At 35.3% G+C, this 17895-nt stretch overlaps 1 protein-coding gene across 16 annotated transcripts in view; it reads left to right on the top strand.

The window, feature by feature from the left end:
• Positions 1-17895, top strand: part of ANKRD26 (ankyrin repeat domain containing 26) — a 124320-nt gene that overhangs the window by 52667 nt on the left and 53758 nt on the right. For 11 of the 16 annotated variants that reach the window (XR_010127400.1, XR_010127399.1, XR_010127398.1 and 8 more), the window contains 9 exons: positions 529-716; positions 2955-3125; positions 5307-5340; positions 5930-6071; positions 9308-9521; positions 11429-11612; positions 12161-12298; positions 13702-14658; positions 16069-16221. Coding sequence is in view for 13 of the 16 variants with exons in the window: in XM_063669694.1 (XP_063525764.1) it covers positions 529-716; positions 2955-3125; positions 5307-5340; positions 5930-6071; positions 9308-9521; positions 11429-11612; positions 12161-12298; positions 13702-14658; positions 16069-16221 (2181 nt within the window). In the remaining 3 variants the exon portion in view is untranslated. The remainder of the gene's footprint in view (positions 1-528; positions 717-2954; positions 3126-5306; positions 5341-5929; positions 6072-9307; positions 9522-11428; positions 11613-12160; positions 12299-13701; positions 14659-16068; positions 16222-17895) is intronic. The other 5 variants (XM_063669687.1, XM_063669689.1, XM_054435696.2 and 2 more) reach the window with 2 other exon arrangements.

Raw genomic sequence — 17895 nt, 5'->3', positions numbered from 1 at the left:
GATCCAAATGAAAAAAAGAATTATAAAAGACACTGGGGAAAAGAATATCTTAGTGCAGAAAGGGGAAAGATACCTTTCTCTTCCTGGAGTGATGTCACATCCTCTAAATCTGGCTGCGTAGTGTAAAATCCAGGTGGTAAAGGCAGAAGAAGATGCATCTTGTGTCTTTGTCTTTTTATTTCTCTGTTTCTGCCAGTAAAATGGGGTGAAAATTCATAGTAGATAGTGAAGATTGGATGGGAATAAAAGCACAAAATTAAGAACAGCTCTTGAAATTTTGGAAAATTCTGTTTTGCCCAAACAGAAATGAAGCAGACTTTACAAAAATTTCATTGATAAAATTATAATAATAGCTGATAATTATATAACAATGATATATACAATGATCCCATTAGAGTAAGCAGAAAATGTTTTTATTGGCTAAAGTTACCACAGTTAAACTGAGTCAAATGATAAACTCAATGAAAACAAAGAAATTATTATTGAATAAAGTAATAGCAATTCCTTACTATCAAACTTTCATTAAAGGTTGAAGAAGAAAGGAAAAAACACAGAAATAATGAAATGGAAGTATCAGCAAACATACATGATGGTGCTACTGATGATGCTGAAGATGATGATGATGATGATGATGATGATGGATTAATTCAAAAAAGAAAGAGTGGAGAAACTGATCATCAGCAATTTCCCAGGAAGGAAAATAAAGAGTATGCTAGGTAAGCCGATAGCATATTTAACAGCAGATAATTGTTATTGTGCTATAAAACTATTCTAATTTGGACTAATATTCATGATTAATGAATTTTTTACTTTTACTATGCAAGGGATGTGCAACCTTGCCTTGAAATTAGAAAAATGCAAATTAACAAACAATGAGATACCAGGTTTTTCAATCATATTGATATTTTATTTCAAAAATAATACCCAGTGATGGCAAATGTGAGAAAAAAGGCATTCTCATACACTGTTGGTAAATGAAATTGGTAAATCCTTTTTGAAGGATAATTTAGTATGTATCAAAATGTCAAATATTTCCTATCTTTAACCTAACAGCTTCACTTCTGGGACTAGATTCTACAGGAAAATATGACTTAAATAAAAATGCACACACACAAATTAAGGACATTTATTATATCTTATGTATAATATACAGTAAGCCTATGTATAATATATGCATAACATGTTAAATAATGTATGTATTTTAAGGATATTTATATAAACACATTACATATATACACATGTTGGTAAGGATATTTATTATAGTATCCCAAATGTTGGGCTCTCAAATTAATTTGAATTTTGCCAAGGGATTGCACAGAGGGATCTGTAGTCCATGTAAACATTTCAGTATATTGGGTATTTTTAGGGGCTCACACTCAACTCTTAACACAGTGGGAAATTTCAGTCTCTGTAAATTATGTAGGTATATGATAGTGATGTTCTTGTGCATGTTTTTAGACCATAAAAAAGTAGTTATGGCCGGGCACAGTGGCTCATGCCTGTAATCCCAGCACTTTGGGAGGCCGAGGCAGGTGGATCACTTGAGGTCAGAATTCCAGACGAGCCTGGAAAACATGGTGAAACCCCATCTGTACTAAAAATACAAAATTAGGCAGACATGGTGGCAGGTGCCTGTAAACCCAGCTACTGGGGAGGCTGAGGCAGGAGAATCGCTTGAACCCAGGAGGCGGAAGTTGCAGTGAGCCGAGATTGTGCCACTGCACTCCAAACTGGGTGACGGGGCGAGACTCCATCTCCAATAATAATGATAATAATAATAATTACACTTTTTCTGGTGGTAAATCCAACTGGGCTAAAAGTCTATAAAAGTTACCAGATTCTTTCATTTTCTTTTTTTGAGATGGAGTTTTGCTTTTGTTGCCCAAGCTGTGGTGCAGTGGTGTGATCTCAGCTCACTGCAACCTCTGTCTCCCGGGCTCAAGCAATTCTCCTGCCTTGACCTCCCAAGTAGCTGGGATTACAGACCCGCGCCACCACACCAGGCTAATTTTTTTGTATTTTTAGTAGAGATGGGGTTTCACCATCTTGCCCAGGCTGATCTTGAACTCCTGACCTCGTGATCCACCCGCCTCAGCCTCCCAAAGTTCTGGGATTACAGGTGTGAGCCTCCGTGCCCAGCCCATTATTTTATTTTCAAACAAAATCATAACTAATCAGAATATTGCTATTTTGGAACTGCATATAATGACATATAGGTATTCTAAAAGGATTTTCCCCCCACCCAGGATATTTTCCTGATTTCTTCCTTCATGTTATATGTGTATCATGCTATTTTGAAAACTTCGTTTAAAAAAAAACTTCATTTAAATGAAACATTATGATGTTTAAAAACAAAACAAAAAATATAGCCCAAATCTAATTGCTACTTCCATGTCTAAAGACCATTGTTTGTAGTAAATGAGCTCCAGCCTTTTACTGTCACATTGAAGTTTAGTGTAGCATTCACCTCTCTCTAGTTTCTTTCTCTTTTTCTTTCAAGTTCCTAGGAAACATCTAGATGCCATGTGCCTAATCTGTGCTCACCTTCTATTCTCTAAATAGAATGGTTTTCTCCCATTTTTAGTCTCGTGAACTCCTCTATTTTGTCTCTTCTGTTTTAAAGCTGTCCTTGTGTTCAGACATATCTTTTCATATATCAACTCTTACATATCACATTTTATCATAATGGTATGATAAAATTGTGGTTTTTGAAGCGGGGAATATACATTTCCTCTTATGTTGTTGGTAATTCGTGTTTTTTGAATTAGTGAATGAATCGAGATGGGGGAAATGTTGGAATTTTATAAAAAAATTTTTTTATTCTTTGTCAGAATTATTAGAAAACATCGGCTTTTTAATGGATTTTTTATTCTTTTCCTTAACTCCCTTTCTGCATGTTGTTTCTTTTTTTCTTTTTTCTTATATAACTGTCATTTCCCATGGATTTTTTAAAGTAGTGGTCCTGCCTTGCAAATGAAGAAAGTAAAGAGAACTGAAAAAGAAAAACAGACCTCAAAAGAATCTGTGAATTCACCAGTGTTTGAGAAGGCCTGTTTACTAACTGGTGGCCTGCTGCAAGTGGATGATGACAGCAGTTTAAGTGAAATAGATGAGGATGAAGGAAGGTAAAATCTATGATTTCTTTATTTCTCTATGGAGGAAGGTTAGTAGTAATTTTTTTCTGAAAATAGGATGATGTAATCTCCCAAAGCTAGAGAATATTGAGAATATTGACTGTTTCCATGCTGCTGAAAGATTAAGATGAGGACAGGTGACTTTGACAAGCAGCCGTTTCAATAAATGGTCACCATGGATCCCTGACTGTAGTGGATGGGCATAGACAGCGTTTGAGAGAACTTGGACTGAGAGGCAATAGGTAAACGGGTGGTAACTGAAGAAGAATGTGGGATTCAAGGGAGCCTTCTTCTTTTTTTATTTTAAAATGCAAGCTTTTAGAGTATATTTACATGCTTTTGGGAGTGACCCAGTAGAGAAGGAAATGCTTATGAAATTTAGTTTTGTTTGCATGTCTAAGCCTCAGAAAGCTTGATCTGTTATCTTTTAAAGATTTATAATAAACTAATTGTCCTTAGAACTTCTGTTTATGTAGTTTTTTGCTTAGAGGTTGTTCATTTAGAATTGTTTCAGAAATTGAATATTCTAATATAATTGAATGTGTCGATGATGATCTAAAAGTTAAACTATCATATATGGATTTTAAAAAATTATCTAATAATAAACATGCAAACATGTAGGCCATACTGAATTGAATTTAAACATTTCTTGATAATTGAAGATATCAGAGTATTTTTGACAGTAGCATCATGAACAGCTATGATTTTGTAAGGCTAAAAGATCAGGTGTATTAACTTAATAGTTGTTTAGATTCTGGGGAGAAGGGAAGGATTTTGTCTGTGTACAGTAGAAAATTAAACTATTGATAATCTATCACAGACTATTACTTTTAGATTATAAAGTTCTAAAATATTAAAAACCATGTTGCCTTATGCTAATAGTGTCATTGACATGTACTGTATGCTGAATAAGGATTTTTTTTTTTTTTTTTTTTTTTTTTTTTTTTAGTCAGAGTCTTGTTCTGTTGCCCAGGCTGGAGTGCAGTGACGTGATCTCAGCTCACTGCAACCTCCGTCTCCTGGGTTCAAGCAATTCTCATGCCTCAGCCTCCCAAGTAGCTGGAACTACAGGTGCACACCACCATGCCTGGCTATTTTTTGTATTTTTAGTAGAGACAGGGTTTCGCCATGTTGGCCAGGCTGGTCTTGAACTCCTGACCTCAAGTGATCTGCCCACCTTGGCCTCCCAAAGTGCTGGGATTACAGGCATGAGCCACCACGCCCAGCTTCAATAAGGATTTTTGAATGCATGAATAAAGAATTGAGTAGATGAATGAATGAACGTTGATGAATTTCTTTAGAAAAAATAAATGTTGAGCTTATTGAAAGTAGGTTTCCAAATTGGCTAGATTTAAGGTCTTTTTATTTTAAGAATATTTGCAAGATTCAGAAATTATTATTTATAACCAGAAATAGAATAAAAATACAGATTCATCTGCTATCATATCACTTAAAAACACTTGAAAATAAATATTACTTTCACAGCACAGCAAAATATGTTTTGGAGCTAGAATTTTTGAGTTTGAATTTTGGGTCTGCTACTGACCAGCTATATGTGCTTGAGCAAGTTACTTGGTTTTTCTGTGCCTACTTTCTTCCTTTATAAAATACCTAATATGTTATCAACCTCACAGAATTATTGTTAGGATTAAAATGAGTTTAATATATGTACAGTGCTTAGGATAATGCATAGTACCTGCATTGTGAGTCCTGAAAAAAGCTAACTAATAGTCATTCAAAAAGGGTTTCCCTCATGTAAGGGTGTTAAGTAATATATTCCAAATAGGTTTTAGTGCCAGTAAAAGCTTGTTTTTATTGAAAAGGTCAATAGCAAACAAAAACCTGGTATATTTCTTACTATTGAATAATGCAAGTAACACTGTTTTCCTTTTGCTTTGACTGTCAGGAAGCTTGATCTAAATTTGTTTGTTACGATATTGTTAGTATATTTTTCTTGTCTCTTACTTTTACTTTTTCTGTATATAGTTTAATACCCCTTGTAGAAAGTTATTATCTTTTACATTACCTGTAAAAAAGATTCCTGTAAACTTTATGAATAGGGTAAATAAATTACAAATGCAGAGCTTTTATTCAAAAAAACAATAGTTTTAGATATTCCTTGCATTTTACGTATTTACTATTTGCCTGAAAGGTCTTTTTTTTTTTTTTTAGGCCTACTAAGAAAACATCTAATGAAAAGAACAAGGTACTGTAAAAAATAAATTATCAAAATTATTGTTTAAAAAAATACATTATAAAAGATAAAGTGGGCTGGGCACAGTGGCTCACACCCGTAATCCCAGCACTTTGGAAGGCTAAAGCGGGAGGATTGCTTGACCCCAGGAATTTGAGACCAGCCTAGGCAACATGATGGGAGCCCTGTCTCTACAAAAATTAAGAAAAAATTAACCAGGCGTGGTAAGCATGCCTGTAGTCCAAGCTACTTGGGAGGCTGAGGTGAGAGGATTGCTTGAGCCCGGGAGTTTGAAGCTTCAGAGAGCTAGGGTCATGATACTGCACTCCAGCCTGGATGATAGAGCGAGACCCGGTGTCAAAAAAAAAAAAAAAAGATGAAATGAAAAAAAAAAACAGAGAATCTTTTGTTGTAAAGACATTTACTTTGAAAAAGTGATTAAGAAGCACTAGCCATTGATAAATAAATCCTTTTAACAAAAATCAGTTCTTTTTAAGAAATACCTGTGTTTTTGCTCGTATAGAAAGATGGATAATTACCACTTCTGTATGTGCTATAAATATTTTGGGGACATTTTGAAACAGTGTTATTTATTTCATAGGTCAAAAACCAAATACAGTCTATGGATGATGTTGATGACTTAACTCAGTCATCTGAAACAGCCTCAGAGGATTGTGAGCTGCCCCACTCTAGTTACAAGAATTTTATGTTGCTCATTGAACAACTTGGAATGGAGTGTAAAGGTAGGACCATTGCGTAAATGTAAGGCCTTTTTATGTATCCCATTGTAATGTATGTAATGTAATAAAGTGAAATGTATGCACACAGCATACATTATGCTGTGCTTAATTGGTGGCTATGATGCTGCCACTGTGCAAAGCTGAAGAGTTCTTTATATAATATATTCTTGATATTATTCCTTTATTAGCTATGTTTTTTGCAGGGATTTTTTTCTCCCAGTTTGTGGCTTAACTTTTCATTCTCTTTTTTTTTATTTTAATTTTTTATTTTTTTGTTGACTTTTCATTCTCTTAATAGTATGTTTTGAAGAGCAGAAGTTCTTAATTTTGATAAAGTCCAATTTATCTGTTTAATTATGGATTTTGCTTTTTGTATCACATTTAAGAAGTCTTTGCTTAACACAGGGTCACGAAGATTTCCTCTTATGCTTTTTTTCTAGAAATTTTATAGATTTAGGTCTTTTTTTTTTTTTTTTTGAGACAAAATTTCACTCTGTCACTCAGGCTGGAGTGCACTGTCACTGCAACCTCCACCTCCCAGGTTCAAGCGATTCTTGTGTCTCAGCCTCCTGAGTAGCTGGTATGATAGGCATGTGCCACCACACCCAGCTTTTTTTTTTTTTTGTATTTTTTTGTTTGCTTTTTGTGTTTGTTTGTTTGTTTTTTGAGATGGGGTCTCGCTCTGTCATCCAGGCTGGAGTGCAGTGGCGTGATCTCCGCTCACTGCAAGCTCTGCCTCCTGGGTTCACGCTATTCTCCTGCCTCAGCCTCCCAAGTAGCTGGAACTACAGGTGCTTGCCACCACGCCTGGGAAATTTTTTGTATTTTTAGTAGACACAGGTTTCACTGTGTTAGCCAGGATGGTCTCAATTTCCTGACATCCTGATCCACCCGCCTCGGCCTCCCAAAGTGCTGGGATTACAGGCGTGAGCCACCACGCCCTGCCAGCTTTTTTGTATTTTTAATAGAGGCGGGGTTTCATCATGTTGGCCAGGCTGGTCTCAAACTCCCGACCTCAAGTGATCCACCCACCTCAGCCTCCCAGAGTGCTGGGATTTCGGGTGTGAGCCACTGTGCCCAGCCAGTTTTGGGTCTTACATTTAGGTCTGTGATCCATTTTGAGTTCATATTTTTGTATGGATTGAAGTATGGATTCAAGTTCATTTTTTTGGATATGGACATCCAATTTGTTCCAGCATCATACATCAGAAAGGCTTGCCTTTTCCCACTGCGTTTGCCATTGTGCCTTTGTCAAAAATACGTTGGCTGCATACATGTGGGTCTACTTCTCGACTCTGTTGTGTTCCATTGATCTACGGATGCTCTTGAGTTTTATGTCAGGTTTTTGGGGTTTTTTTTTTTTGGCTTATAGGCTATGACTCTTTGTTTTGCTATCTTAGTGGTTGCTTTACGATTTATAGCATATGACTTGAACTTATCACCGTCCACCTTCAAATAATATCGTACCGTATCATATATGGTATAATTTTGTTATAGTTCTGATATATGGTATAATTATAATAGTATGCTTTCATTTTTTTCTCTCCTAGCCACATCCTTTCTGAATCTGTAGGATTATGGTTTTTATTAAGTTTAGAAAGTTTTGGCCAATTTTTCTTCACATTTTTTTTCTGTCTCTCTTCCTCCCTCTTTGGGGGCTTATATATTAGCTGCTTGGATTTTTTTTCATAGTTCATTGATGTCTCAAAGTTATGAATCTTTTCTTTTGTGACGGTTAATCTGTGTTTATTTTCATCTAATTTAGTTTTCATCTTTTACATTGTAATTTGCATCTCTACAAGTGCAATTTGGTTTTTAAAAAATATCTTCCATGCCTCCACTTATCTTCTTGAGCTTTATTTTGAGGTACAGTTGAGTTACATATAAACAGCTTGACTTTTTCCTATCTTGCTTTTATGATTTGGGCTAATTCCCCACTCCTGAGGCAATACCTTTCTGATTATTCGTTGTCTTGAGAAGTGTGAGCTTTTCCAGCCTGACTGTGGGAATGAACACTCTTCCTGATGCTATGGAAGCACCAGGCAGGATTTCCTCTTCTTTTTTTAATGGGGTTTTTTCTTTAGTTTCAGGTAGTTTCCTAGCATACATGCACTGTTTATTACTTTACCTGATACCCAAGAGGGGATCTCTGCAGATCTCCAGGGTTCTTTCTCTGTACCTCTCGCTCCTCTGTAGTGTCCTGTGATCTCTGTCTACTTTGCGTTTACCAGCCTCTCAGCTTCGTCACTTCAACTCAGGGAGTCTGCTGGACTTCATGTCAGTTTTTCCTCCCTGCATCATGGCCTAGAAATGCTGAAAGCGGGGCTCTGGGCATTCATAAGACCATAAGACTTACTTCCTTTGTTTGTTTTCTTTTCTTTTCTTTTTTTTTTTTTGAGACAGAGTCTCACTCTGTTGCCCAGGCTGGAGTACAGTGGCACAATCTCAGCTCACTGCAACCTCCACCTCCTGGGTTCAAGCGATTCTCCTGCCTCAGCCCCCCAAGTAGCTGTGATTACAGGCACCCGCCACCACGCCCCGCTAATTTTTGTATTTTTAGTAGAGACAGGGTTTCACTATGTTGGCCAGACTGGTCTTGAACTCCTAACCTCAGGTGATCCGCCCACCTCAGCCTCCTAAGGTGCTGGGATTACAGGTGTGACCCACCACGCCCGGCCACTTCCTTTGTTTCTTATCTGTCAGGGATCCTTGTGTTCATTGCCTGAGTCCACTTTCTTGAAACTCATTGTTTCATGTATTTTGTCTGTTTTGTCTTTGGTCGTTTCAGGAAAGAAGGAAAGTTAGTACTTGAAGCAGACTGCAGTAGAGCCTCAGCACATGCTGCAGACTGGCTGGAATGCTTTTCTTCCCCATTTGCTTAACTGTTGCCTTCTTGTCCTTCGTTTCTCAGTGTAGCCACCTCTCTCCCTCAGGGAAATCTTCCCTGGGCCCAGTATAGATCAAATTCTCTTTTGTGGTCATAGAACTCTGTTTCCTTACAGCATCTGTCTGAATTCATAATTGTCACTTTTTTTGTCTTTGTTTCTTCACTATACTTTAAGCTAAGCAAGTGCAGAGGTCTTGCCTGTTTTATCTGCAGAGCTTAGTTTAATGTCATCCACACTGTAGGCCCTCAATATGTAATTGGTCAGTGTCTTAATGAGTAAATGTTACAGTGTACAGTGTGTTATATGGGAAAAGTACTCATATATTTCTATCTTGCTTTCTTCCTGATACAGATTCTGTTAGCCTATTGAAAATCCAGGATGCAGCTCTTTCATGTGAAAGATTATTAGAACTTAAAAAAAATCACTGTGAAGTACTTACAGTAAAAATTAAAAAAATGGAAGATAAGGTTAATGTACTACAAAGGGAGCTATCTGAAACAAAAGAAATAAAATCACAGTTAGAGCATCAAAAAGTTGAATGGGAACGAGAACTGTGCTCTTTGAGGTATGATAGCCTAGTTTTAAAGAAATGTTTAACTATTTGTACTAAAGATATATAGAATTCTTGTAATTGCTGACTTACCTTCTGGGGCTTAGCAGGGAAGAAAACTTCTTAGTCTTGTGGAGTGTGAAATTCTTGGAAATAATATAACTAGTTCTTAACTATGAACTTCTACTAAATATATATTCTTTTAAATCACTTTAATGGCTGTGTAGAAGTTTGTCGTACGGAAGTCTCATTATTTATTTAATACAGTAAGTTTTGGGTTTACAGTTTTTTTGTATTATAGTTAATGCAGGAAGGAATACCTTTTTATAAATCTTTTTCTACACTTCTAATTATTTACTTTGAATAAATTCTTCAATATAGAATTATTTGTTTAAAGTATAGGAATTTTTTTTAAAAAGGCCTTTGGTCCAGATTTTTAAATTGTTCTCAGGAAAGTTTATGTTAATTTACGTTTCAATCAATAGAGAACGAAATGGCCATTTTTTCAAACTAATTTTTTTTTTTTTTTTTGAGATGGAGTCTTGCTCTGTTGCCCAGGCTGGAGTGCAGTGGCGCAGTCTTGGCTCACTATAACCTCTGCCTCCCAGGTTCAAGCAATTCTCCCACCTCAGCCTCACAAGAAGCTGGGATTACAGGCACACGCCACTATGCCCAGCTAATTTTTGTATTTTTTTAGTAGAGACGGGGTTTCACCATGTTGGCCAGGCTAGTCTTGAACTCCTGACCTTATGATCCTCCCGCCTTGGCCTCCCAAAGTGCTGAGATTACAGGCATGAGCCACCGTGCCCGGCCAGAACAATTTTATAGCTTTACTCTTACGATGCATGAATTAAAAAATAAAATGGTGAGTGATTACTGAAAGCGATCTCTCTCATACACAGGTAAAATTAATTCAAAGTTCTGTGTTGAAAATGCATATTATTCTTTATGGTTTACTTAAATATTAGATCCTGTTTTGTTCCAAAAGAGATTTTAAAATTGTTTATGCAATATGTAATAATCAAGAAGGTATGTCGAAAGCGTTACCAGAAAAAGAAACATAAAAAGTATGAGGTAACCAATATTAGGCTCGTTAGCCTAATCTTTAATTATGCTATTCTACAGATAAATGTTGTATGAAAGACATCTGAGGGTGTTTTCTTACACTGTAATAATTTTTAGGGATACTTCAATATTTCATAAAAACAAAAATTTATTTCTATTGGATTTATAAACATTTTAATTAACTTCTTTTTAGTAAACTGCAAATGATCTTTCCTAATTGAGGAGTAATTATGACTATTTAAAAAAAGTTTTTTTTTTTTTGAGATGGAATCTCGCTCTGTCGCCCAGGCTGGAGTGCAGTGGCACGATCTCGGCTCACTGCAACATCCGCCTCCCGGGTTCAAGCGGTTCTCTTGCCTCAGTCTCCTGAGTAGCTGGGATTACAGGCGTCTGCCACCACACCTGGCTAATTTTTTGTATTTTTAGTAGAGATGTGGTTTCACCCTGTTGGCCAGGCTGGTCTCGAACTCCTAACTTCAAGTGATCTGCCTGCCTCGGCCTCCCAAAGTGATAGGATTACAGGCATGAAGCACTGGCACCCAGCCAAAAAGATAATTTTCAACTTGCATCTTTACTGAATCATTTCCAATATCTTTTTCCATAATATTTACCAGAGGTACTCATAACAGAAACTTACCAGTTAGCAGAATGTTCTTTCATCCCTACCTTTCAAGTATATATGTCCTTTGGAAAAGACTGAAGTGAGAAATTAAAAATCAGAGAACTAGAAAGGAAAAATATTCAAGAACATAGAAATTGTATTAGGGTAATAAACCAACATACGAAGCGGCAGATCACACAATGAACTTTTTATTTTGTAACAATACAGATTTTAAGATAAGCATATTTAACTGCAGATTTAGCTTAAACCAAGAAGAAGAGAAGAGAAGAAATGCTGATATGTTGTATGAAAAAATTAGGGAACAGTTAAGAAGGAAAGAAGAGCAATATAGGAAAGAAGTTGAAGTGAAACAACAGCTTGAACTGAGTCTCCAAACACTGGAGATGGAATTGAGGACTGTAAAAAGTAATTTGAATCAGGTAAATTAACTTTTGATAAAATTTTATATTTTTAACTTTATTTCATCACTATTATCACATCCTTTTGATTTAATATATATTATCTAGGTTTAAAACAAAAATGTTATCTCATCTTAAGCTGACCTGTGACCTTTATAACTAAAATTATTCATGATAAATCTTGGCATCTAATAGATGCTCAGTCTCTGTTTTCTGAATGAAGGAATAGAGGGTAAGTTGAGTTTAATCACTTACATAAATGTTAATTTAGGCATTTAATGTTAAAATACAGGCTAAATAGCTCTAAAATTATCATGAAACTAGTAAAATGTTTTGACATTTTATTTCACAATTCTATATTTGCCTGTATTTGAGAACCATTTTTGCTTTTTGATTAATTTAGCTGTCATTTAGGTGATTAAAATTTGAGTAATTCATGAGTAATAAAGGTTCTTGCATTTTAATATGCTATTTCCTTTTTATAAGTTTTTTGTTTTAAAATTCTGCTCTTGTTAACCTTTTAGACTTTCACAAAATGCTAATAGACCTAAAACTTAATGTATCTCTAGGTCGTTCAAGAGCGAAATGACGCTCAGAGGCAACTTTCTCGAGAACAGAATGCCAGAATGTTACAAGATGGAATTCTGACCAATCACCTTTCCAAACAAAAGGAGATTGAAATGGCTCAAAAGAAAATGAATTCTGAGGTATTTCTATTTCCTTAGTCATTTTCGAATATGTGTGTATATGTATTTATATGTGTATATATTTTAAAAACCAACTATATATGCATCTTGGAAAGTATCGAGGATTTTTAAACCATATATGTATATCTTGGGGGTAGTGGTAGTGTTTTTAGTCCACTGGATAAAGTGATGTTCTTAATTCAGCTCCACTTATCTGCAGCAGTCAAGTAATGACATTCAGAATGGCCTCATCCAAAGGAGAAGATTTTAATAATATCTTCCATAGGAATTGATGGTCTTTCCACAATCTCAAAACCCTTGCTACTAACAATAGATGCTTGAGTTTTTGGAAGTGATTTCATCACCTTGATATATTAATGGAGAGGTTAGTTTATTGCTTCTACCCATAGGAAGGGAGGAAAAGTACAGCCAGTTCAGTGACATATTTTGAATGTTATTCTTCTCACTTTTGAGAAGAGTAATAGTTTACTGCAAGTAGTATCTTCTTTTGGTACAAAGAGCTTTTGAAACAATGATATGCCATGATATATAGTTAGTGATAAGTATTTTGTTCCTAGTAAAACAGTTCAGCATATTTCTCCCTGTTTCACATTATTACGTTTTCAAACATTATGAAGAGGAAACAAAAGTTATTATGACAACAAATAATCTCGTGATTTTCTAAGAGGAACTCTACAAATTTTGTCCTATTTACCATTAGTGTTGTAAAATAAAAGGCTTCTTTTGTATTTAAATATTTGTATCACAGAAATAACTGATTTAGTGAAAGAACACTACAAATAGAGTCAGAAGATCTAGGGAAAATCATACAGCTGCTTTTTTTTTTTAACTTTTCCTTTTCAAAATTGTGATACTAAATGAGCTCATTGATATATGTAGAAGTGCTTAGTACAATGCCTAGATTTATTATTCATCAATAAACGTAATTGTTATAACTGACTATAAAGATGTGAGAAAAAATCTATAGAATATTCTCAGAAAAAAGGAATTTGAAAAATTTCGGCAAATTTCGTCTGTCCAAATATGTGCAGAGCCAAGGCTCTTACTATGGGTTGGATATCAGAGTATAAACCAAATTTTTTAATGTGGTCAAATTATTAATCTTTTATCTTTTGAATTTGTTGTACTTCAGTAAAAGGCCTTTCCAATTCTGAGATTCTTAAAAATTTTCTGGTGGTTTCTTTTTTAACTTTCATGGATTAATTGTCTTCAAATAAATTTTTGAACTTTTGGGAGTTTATGCTCTATACGGTTTGAATTTTGATCCAACTTTTTTTTCAACTGGATATACAGTTATTGCAACCCTTTATTGTAAAATGTATAGTTTATTCTTTAATTTCAGCGGAAATCATGATCTGTCATTTTCTTGGGTGCTAGCTCAAAGTTTCCTTTGTTTTACTTAGAATTCTCATAGTCACGAAGAAGAAAAAGACCTATTGCATAAAAATAGCATGTTGCAGGAAGAAATTGCTATGCTAAGACTAGAAATAGACACAATAAAAAATCAAAACCAGGAAAAAGAAAAGAAATGTTTTGAGGACCTTGAAATTGTAAAAGAAAAGAATGAAGACCTTCAGAAGGCTATAAAACAGAATGAGGAAACATTAACACAAACAATATCCCAGTATAATGGACGGCTTAGTGTTCTGACAGCTGAGAATGCAATGCTAAATTCTAAACTGGAGAATGAAAAGCAAAGCAAGGAAAGACTGGAAGCAGAAGTTGAATCATACCGTTCTAGACTGGCTGCTGCTATATATGATCGTGATCAAAGTGAGACATCAAAAAGAGACCTAGAACTTGCTTTCCAGAGAGCAAGAGATGAGTGTTCTCGTTTACAGGACAAAATGAATTTTGATGTGTCTAACCTAAAAGATAACAATGAGATTCTTTCTCAACAACTATTTAAAACTGAAAGTAAACTCAATAGCCTAGAAATTGAGCTCCATCACACGAGAGATGCCCTCAGAGAAAAGACTTTGGGTTTAGAACGGGTACAAAAGGACCTAAGCCAAACACAGTGTCAGATGAAGGAAATGGAACAAAAGTATCAAAATGAACAAGTTAAAGTGAATAAATACATTGGAAAGCAGGAGTCTGTAGAGGAGAGATTGTCGCAACTACAAAGTGAGAATATGTTGCTTCGACAACAACTGGATGATGCCCACAACAAGGCTGACAATAAAGAGAAGACAGTGATTAATATCCAAGACCAGTTTCATGCTATTGTGCAAAAACTTCAAGCTGAGAGCGAAAAGCAAAGTCTTCTGCTAGAAGAAAGAAATAAGGAGTTAATCAGTGAATGTAATCACTTAAAAGAAAGACAGTATCAATATGAAAATGAAAAGGCAGAAAGAGAAGTAAGTATCAAGAAAGATAAATATTTTTCAAACCTCCTGAAAGAAAATTTAAAATAATATATGGTTATGTAGTTAACTATAAAAATAAATAGATACACTTATTTACTCTGTCAGTTTAGAAACATCCCTTGTTTTCAGCAAATAAAAGAGCTGAGAGATGCTTTACTTTGAGTAAAGACATTGTATCATCTATGAAATTTTGAGTTTTAAGTTATGAATTGTTACAGACTAGTATAAATAGTAAACTAATGTGAATAATGTAGTCTTTTACAGCTGAAGTAATAACTTTAATGTCTTTATGTTGCCACATCTTAAGAACATTTCCATTTATCTGCCACCATGAAACAGATAAATGGAAATGCTCATACCTGAAGTGAGTATTTTGAAGTTAAGGTTCAATTAAGTGTGTTATTTTGACAGTTAATTCCAGATTTCCAGATAAACTGAAGTATATTGCTATATCTCTTAATACTTTTCTGTCAGTAGCTTTTTATATATTTCAGTTGATGTGATTTTATTTTTATTCTTGTCAATTTGACTTGTCTAAAAATATTTCAATCTCAAATTACATATTGTTATGATCTCTCAATTATTTAAAGCATGTACTTTTTATTAAACCATAATTTGGGACAAATGTGAATTTTAGCAACCATATTTGATTTAATCTCCCCACTGGTATTTATAATTTACTTTGAATATATTATGAGCAAATAATTTGCTCATAATTTTCATTTCAGTGTCCAATGACTATCATTTGGGTATAACTTTGTTCAGTATAAAGATAAGTGTAGCGATTTGTGATTTATTAGTTTGGCATTGGACCACCATTTTCACGCTAATGAGGGGTGGCAGGATGCACAGGCAGCAAGAATGGAGTGAGTAGGGGAGAGTCACAGCAGCTGAGGTCAGGGAAGCAAGTGGAGGCCAGGTTACCTAGGGCCTCTAAGGCCATTGGAATTTACCTGTATTCTGAGATAGGAATCTATTGGAATAATTTGAGCAAGCAATTATGGGAGGAGCTCTGAAGTTGATTTGACGTTCTAATAAAAAAGAGCAAAAATGTTTCATAGGGTACAATTAATCACTACCAGTTCCACTCACATAACTATTTCGAGACTTCAGTAGATTGTTAAGCAGTATAAATTCATGGGGGGATGAATGAATAATGGGCTGAATCTGTTGTCTAAGTAATGTCATACCTAATTGGCAGGAAGATGACACCTGTGTCCTTAACTGAATTCAGTAATAAACAGGAATGTGTACATATGAGGACAAGAAGGTGAATCAATGTATGTGGTAATATTTTTTAAGTTACATATGTCATAGTTAAATATTATTAACATAATTTATTTTTTAACATAAGTTAATAATAAGATGATTTATAAAATCAGTAACAAAATGTCTTATCAGGTTGTTGTGAGACAACTTCAACAAGAACTAGCTGATACCTTAAAAAAACAATCTATGTCAGAGGCTTCACTGGAGGTTACATCACGTTATCGTATTAATTTAGAAGATGAGACGCAGGATTTAAAGAAGAAATTAGGTCAAATCAGAAATCAAGTATGTATGAAATTTAACATTTCAAACAGTTAATCTATAACTGGTTAAATATATAGTGTTTTATCATACTAATTTAGTGGGTAGCCTTCTTTTGTGTTTTCATTATAATTAATTTAAATTTTATTATCTTTTTTTTTTTGAGATGGAGTCTCGCTCTATTGCCCAGGCTGGAGTGCAGTGGCACAGTGGCGCGATCTCGGCTCAATGCAAGCCCCACCTCCCGGGCTCACGCCATTCTCCTGCCTCAGCCTCCTGAGTAGCTGGGACTACAGGCGCTGCGCCTACCACCACGCCTGGCTAATTTTCTGTGTGTTGTTTTTTTTTTTAGTAGAGACGAGGTTTCACTGTGTTAGCCAGGATGGTCTACATTTTATTGTCCTTATAATACACTTGCTTCTTTATTTATTTATTTATTTTGAGACAGAGTCTCACTCTGTAGCCCAGGCTGGAGTGCAGTGGCATGATTTTGGCTCACTGCAACCTCCGCCTCCTGGGTTCAAGCAATTCTTCTGCCTCAGCCTCCCAAGTAGCCGGGATTATAGGCGCCCACCACCATGCCTGGCTAATTTTTGTATTCACAGTAGAGATAGGGTTTTGCCGTGTTGGCCAGGCTGGTCTCAAACTCCTAACCTCAAGTGATCCACCCTCCTCGGCCTCCCAGAGTACTGTGATTACAGGTGTGAGCCACTGCGCCTGGCCTAATTTTTGTATTTTTAATAGAGATGAGGTTTCACCATGTTGGCCAGGCTGGTGTCGAATTCCTGACCTCAGGTGTTCCACCTGCCTGGGCCTCCCAAAGTGCTAGGATTACAGATGTGAGCCACCTTGTTTATTAAACTCTTTCATTCTGCCATTTTTTTCTTATAATTGCACATTTTTTAAAATAATATTTGGCCTTAGGAAAGTTGAGAATTAGACATCATTCCTCATGGAAGTTGAGAGAGTTTTTTCCTGTTAAACAGTATTTTATAGTGATTTTTCTATTGTCATAGCAAGCCAGATTAAGTTAGAGGATAATGTTTAATGGAATGTTCCAGAAAATTGTCTTATTTCTTATTTTCACTTTTGTGAATGGATACAGAATCTGTGTTGATTTATTTTATGGATTTCAAATTAATTTGTACAGAAAGGCCATTAACTTTTCTCCAAAATGCAAATGTTTTAGGTTAATTTATAAACTATTTGAAATAGGCATTTCCTTCATTTTCCTTTCGTTTAAAATATATTATAAAACATAGAAATATTTAGATTATGTATAGCATGTACATCTAAACTAGAGAATTAAGAAAATTATCTAGATCCCTCCATTGGATTTTTAAAGAACATTATTGAGATATAATTTACATACCATACAGTTCACTCATTTAAGGTGTACAATTCAGTGTCTCTTAGATTGTTTACAGAGTTGTGTAACCATCACCACAGTCAATTTTAGAACGTTGGTATCACCCTGAAAAGAAACCCCACATCCCTTAGCCATCACCACCATCCCTGTCCATGTCCCTCCACCTTCTCCAGTCCTAGGCAACAACCATCTACTTTTTGTCTTCTTAAATTTGCCTGTTCTGAACATTTCGTATAAATAGAGTCATACAATATGCAGTCTTTTATGAGTGGCTTCTTTTACTTAGCATGTTTTTGGGGTTCATCTGTGTTGTAGCACATCAGTACTTC

The sequence above is a fragment of the Pongo pygmaeus genome, chromosome 8 (assembly GCF_028885625.2).
Source record: "Pongo pygmaeus isolate AG05252 chromosome 8, NHGRI_mPonPyg2-v2.0_pri, whole genome shotgun sequence".
Classification (NCBI taxonomy): domain Eukaryota; kingdom Metazoa; phylum Chordata; class Mammalia; order Primates; family Hominidae; genus Pongo; species Pongo pygmaeus.
Note: the sequence above shows the minus strand (reverse complement) of the source record. Positions and strands in the feature narration are given on the sequence as shown.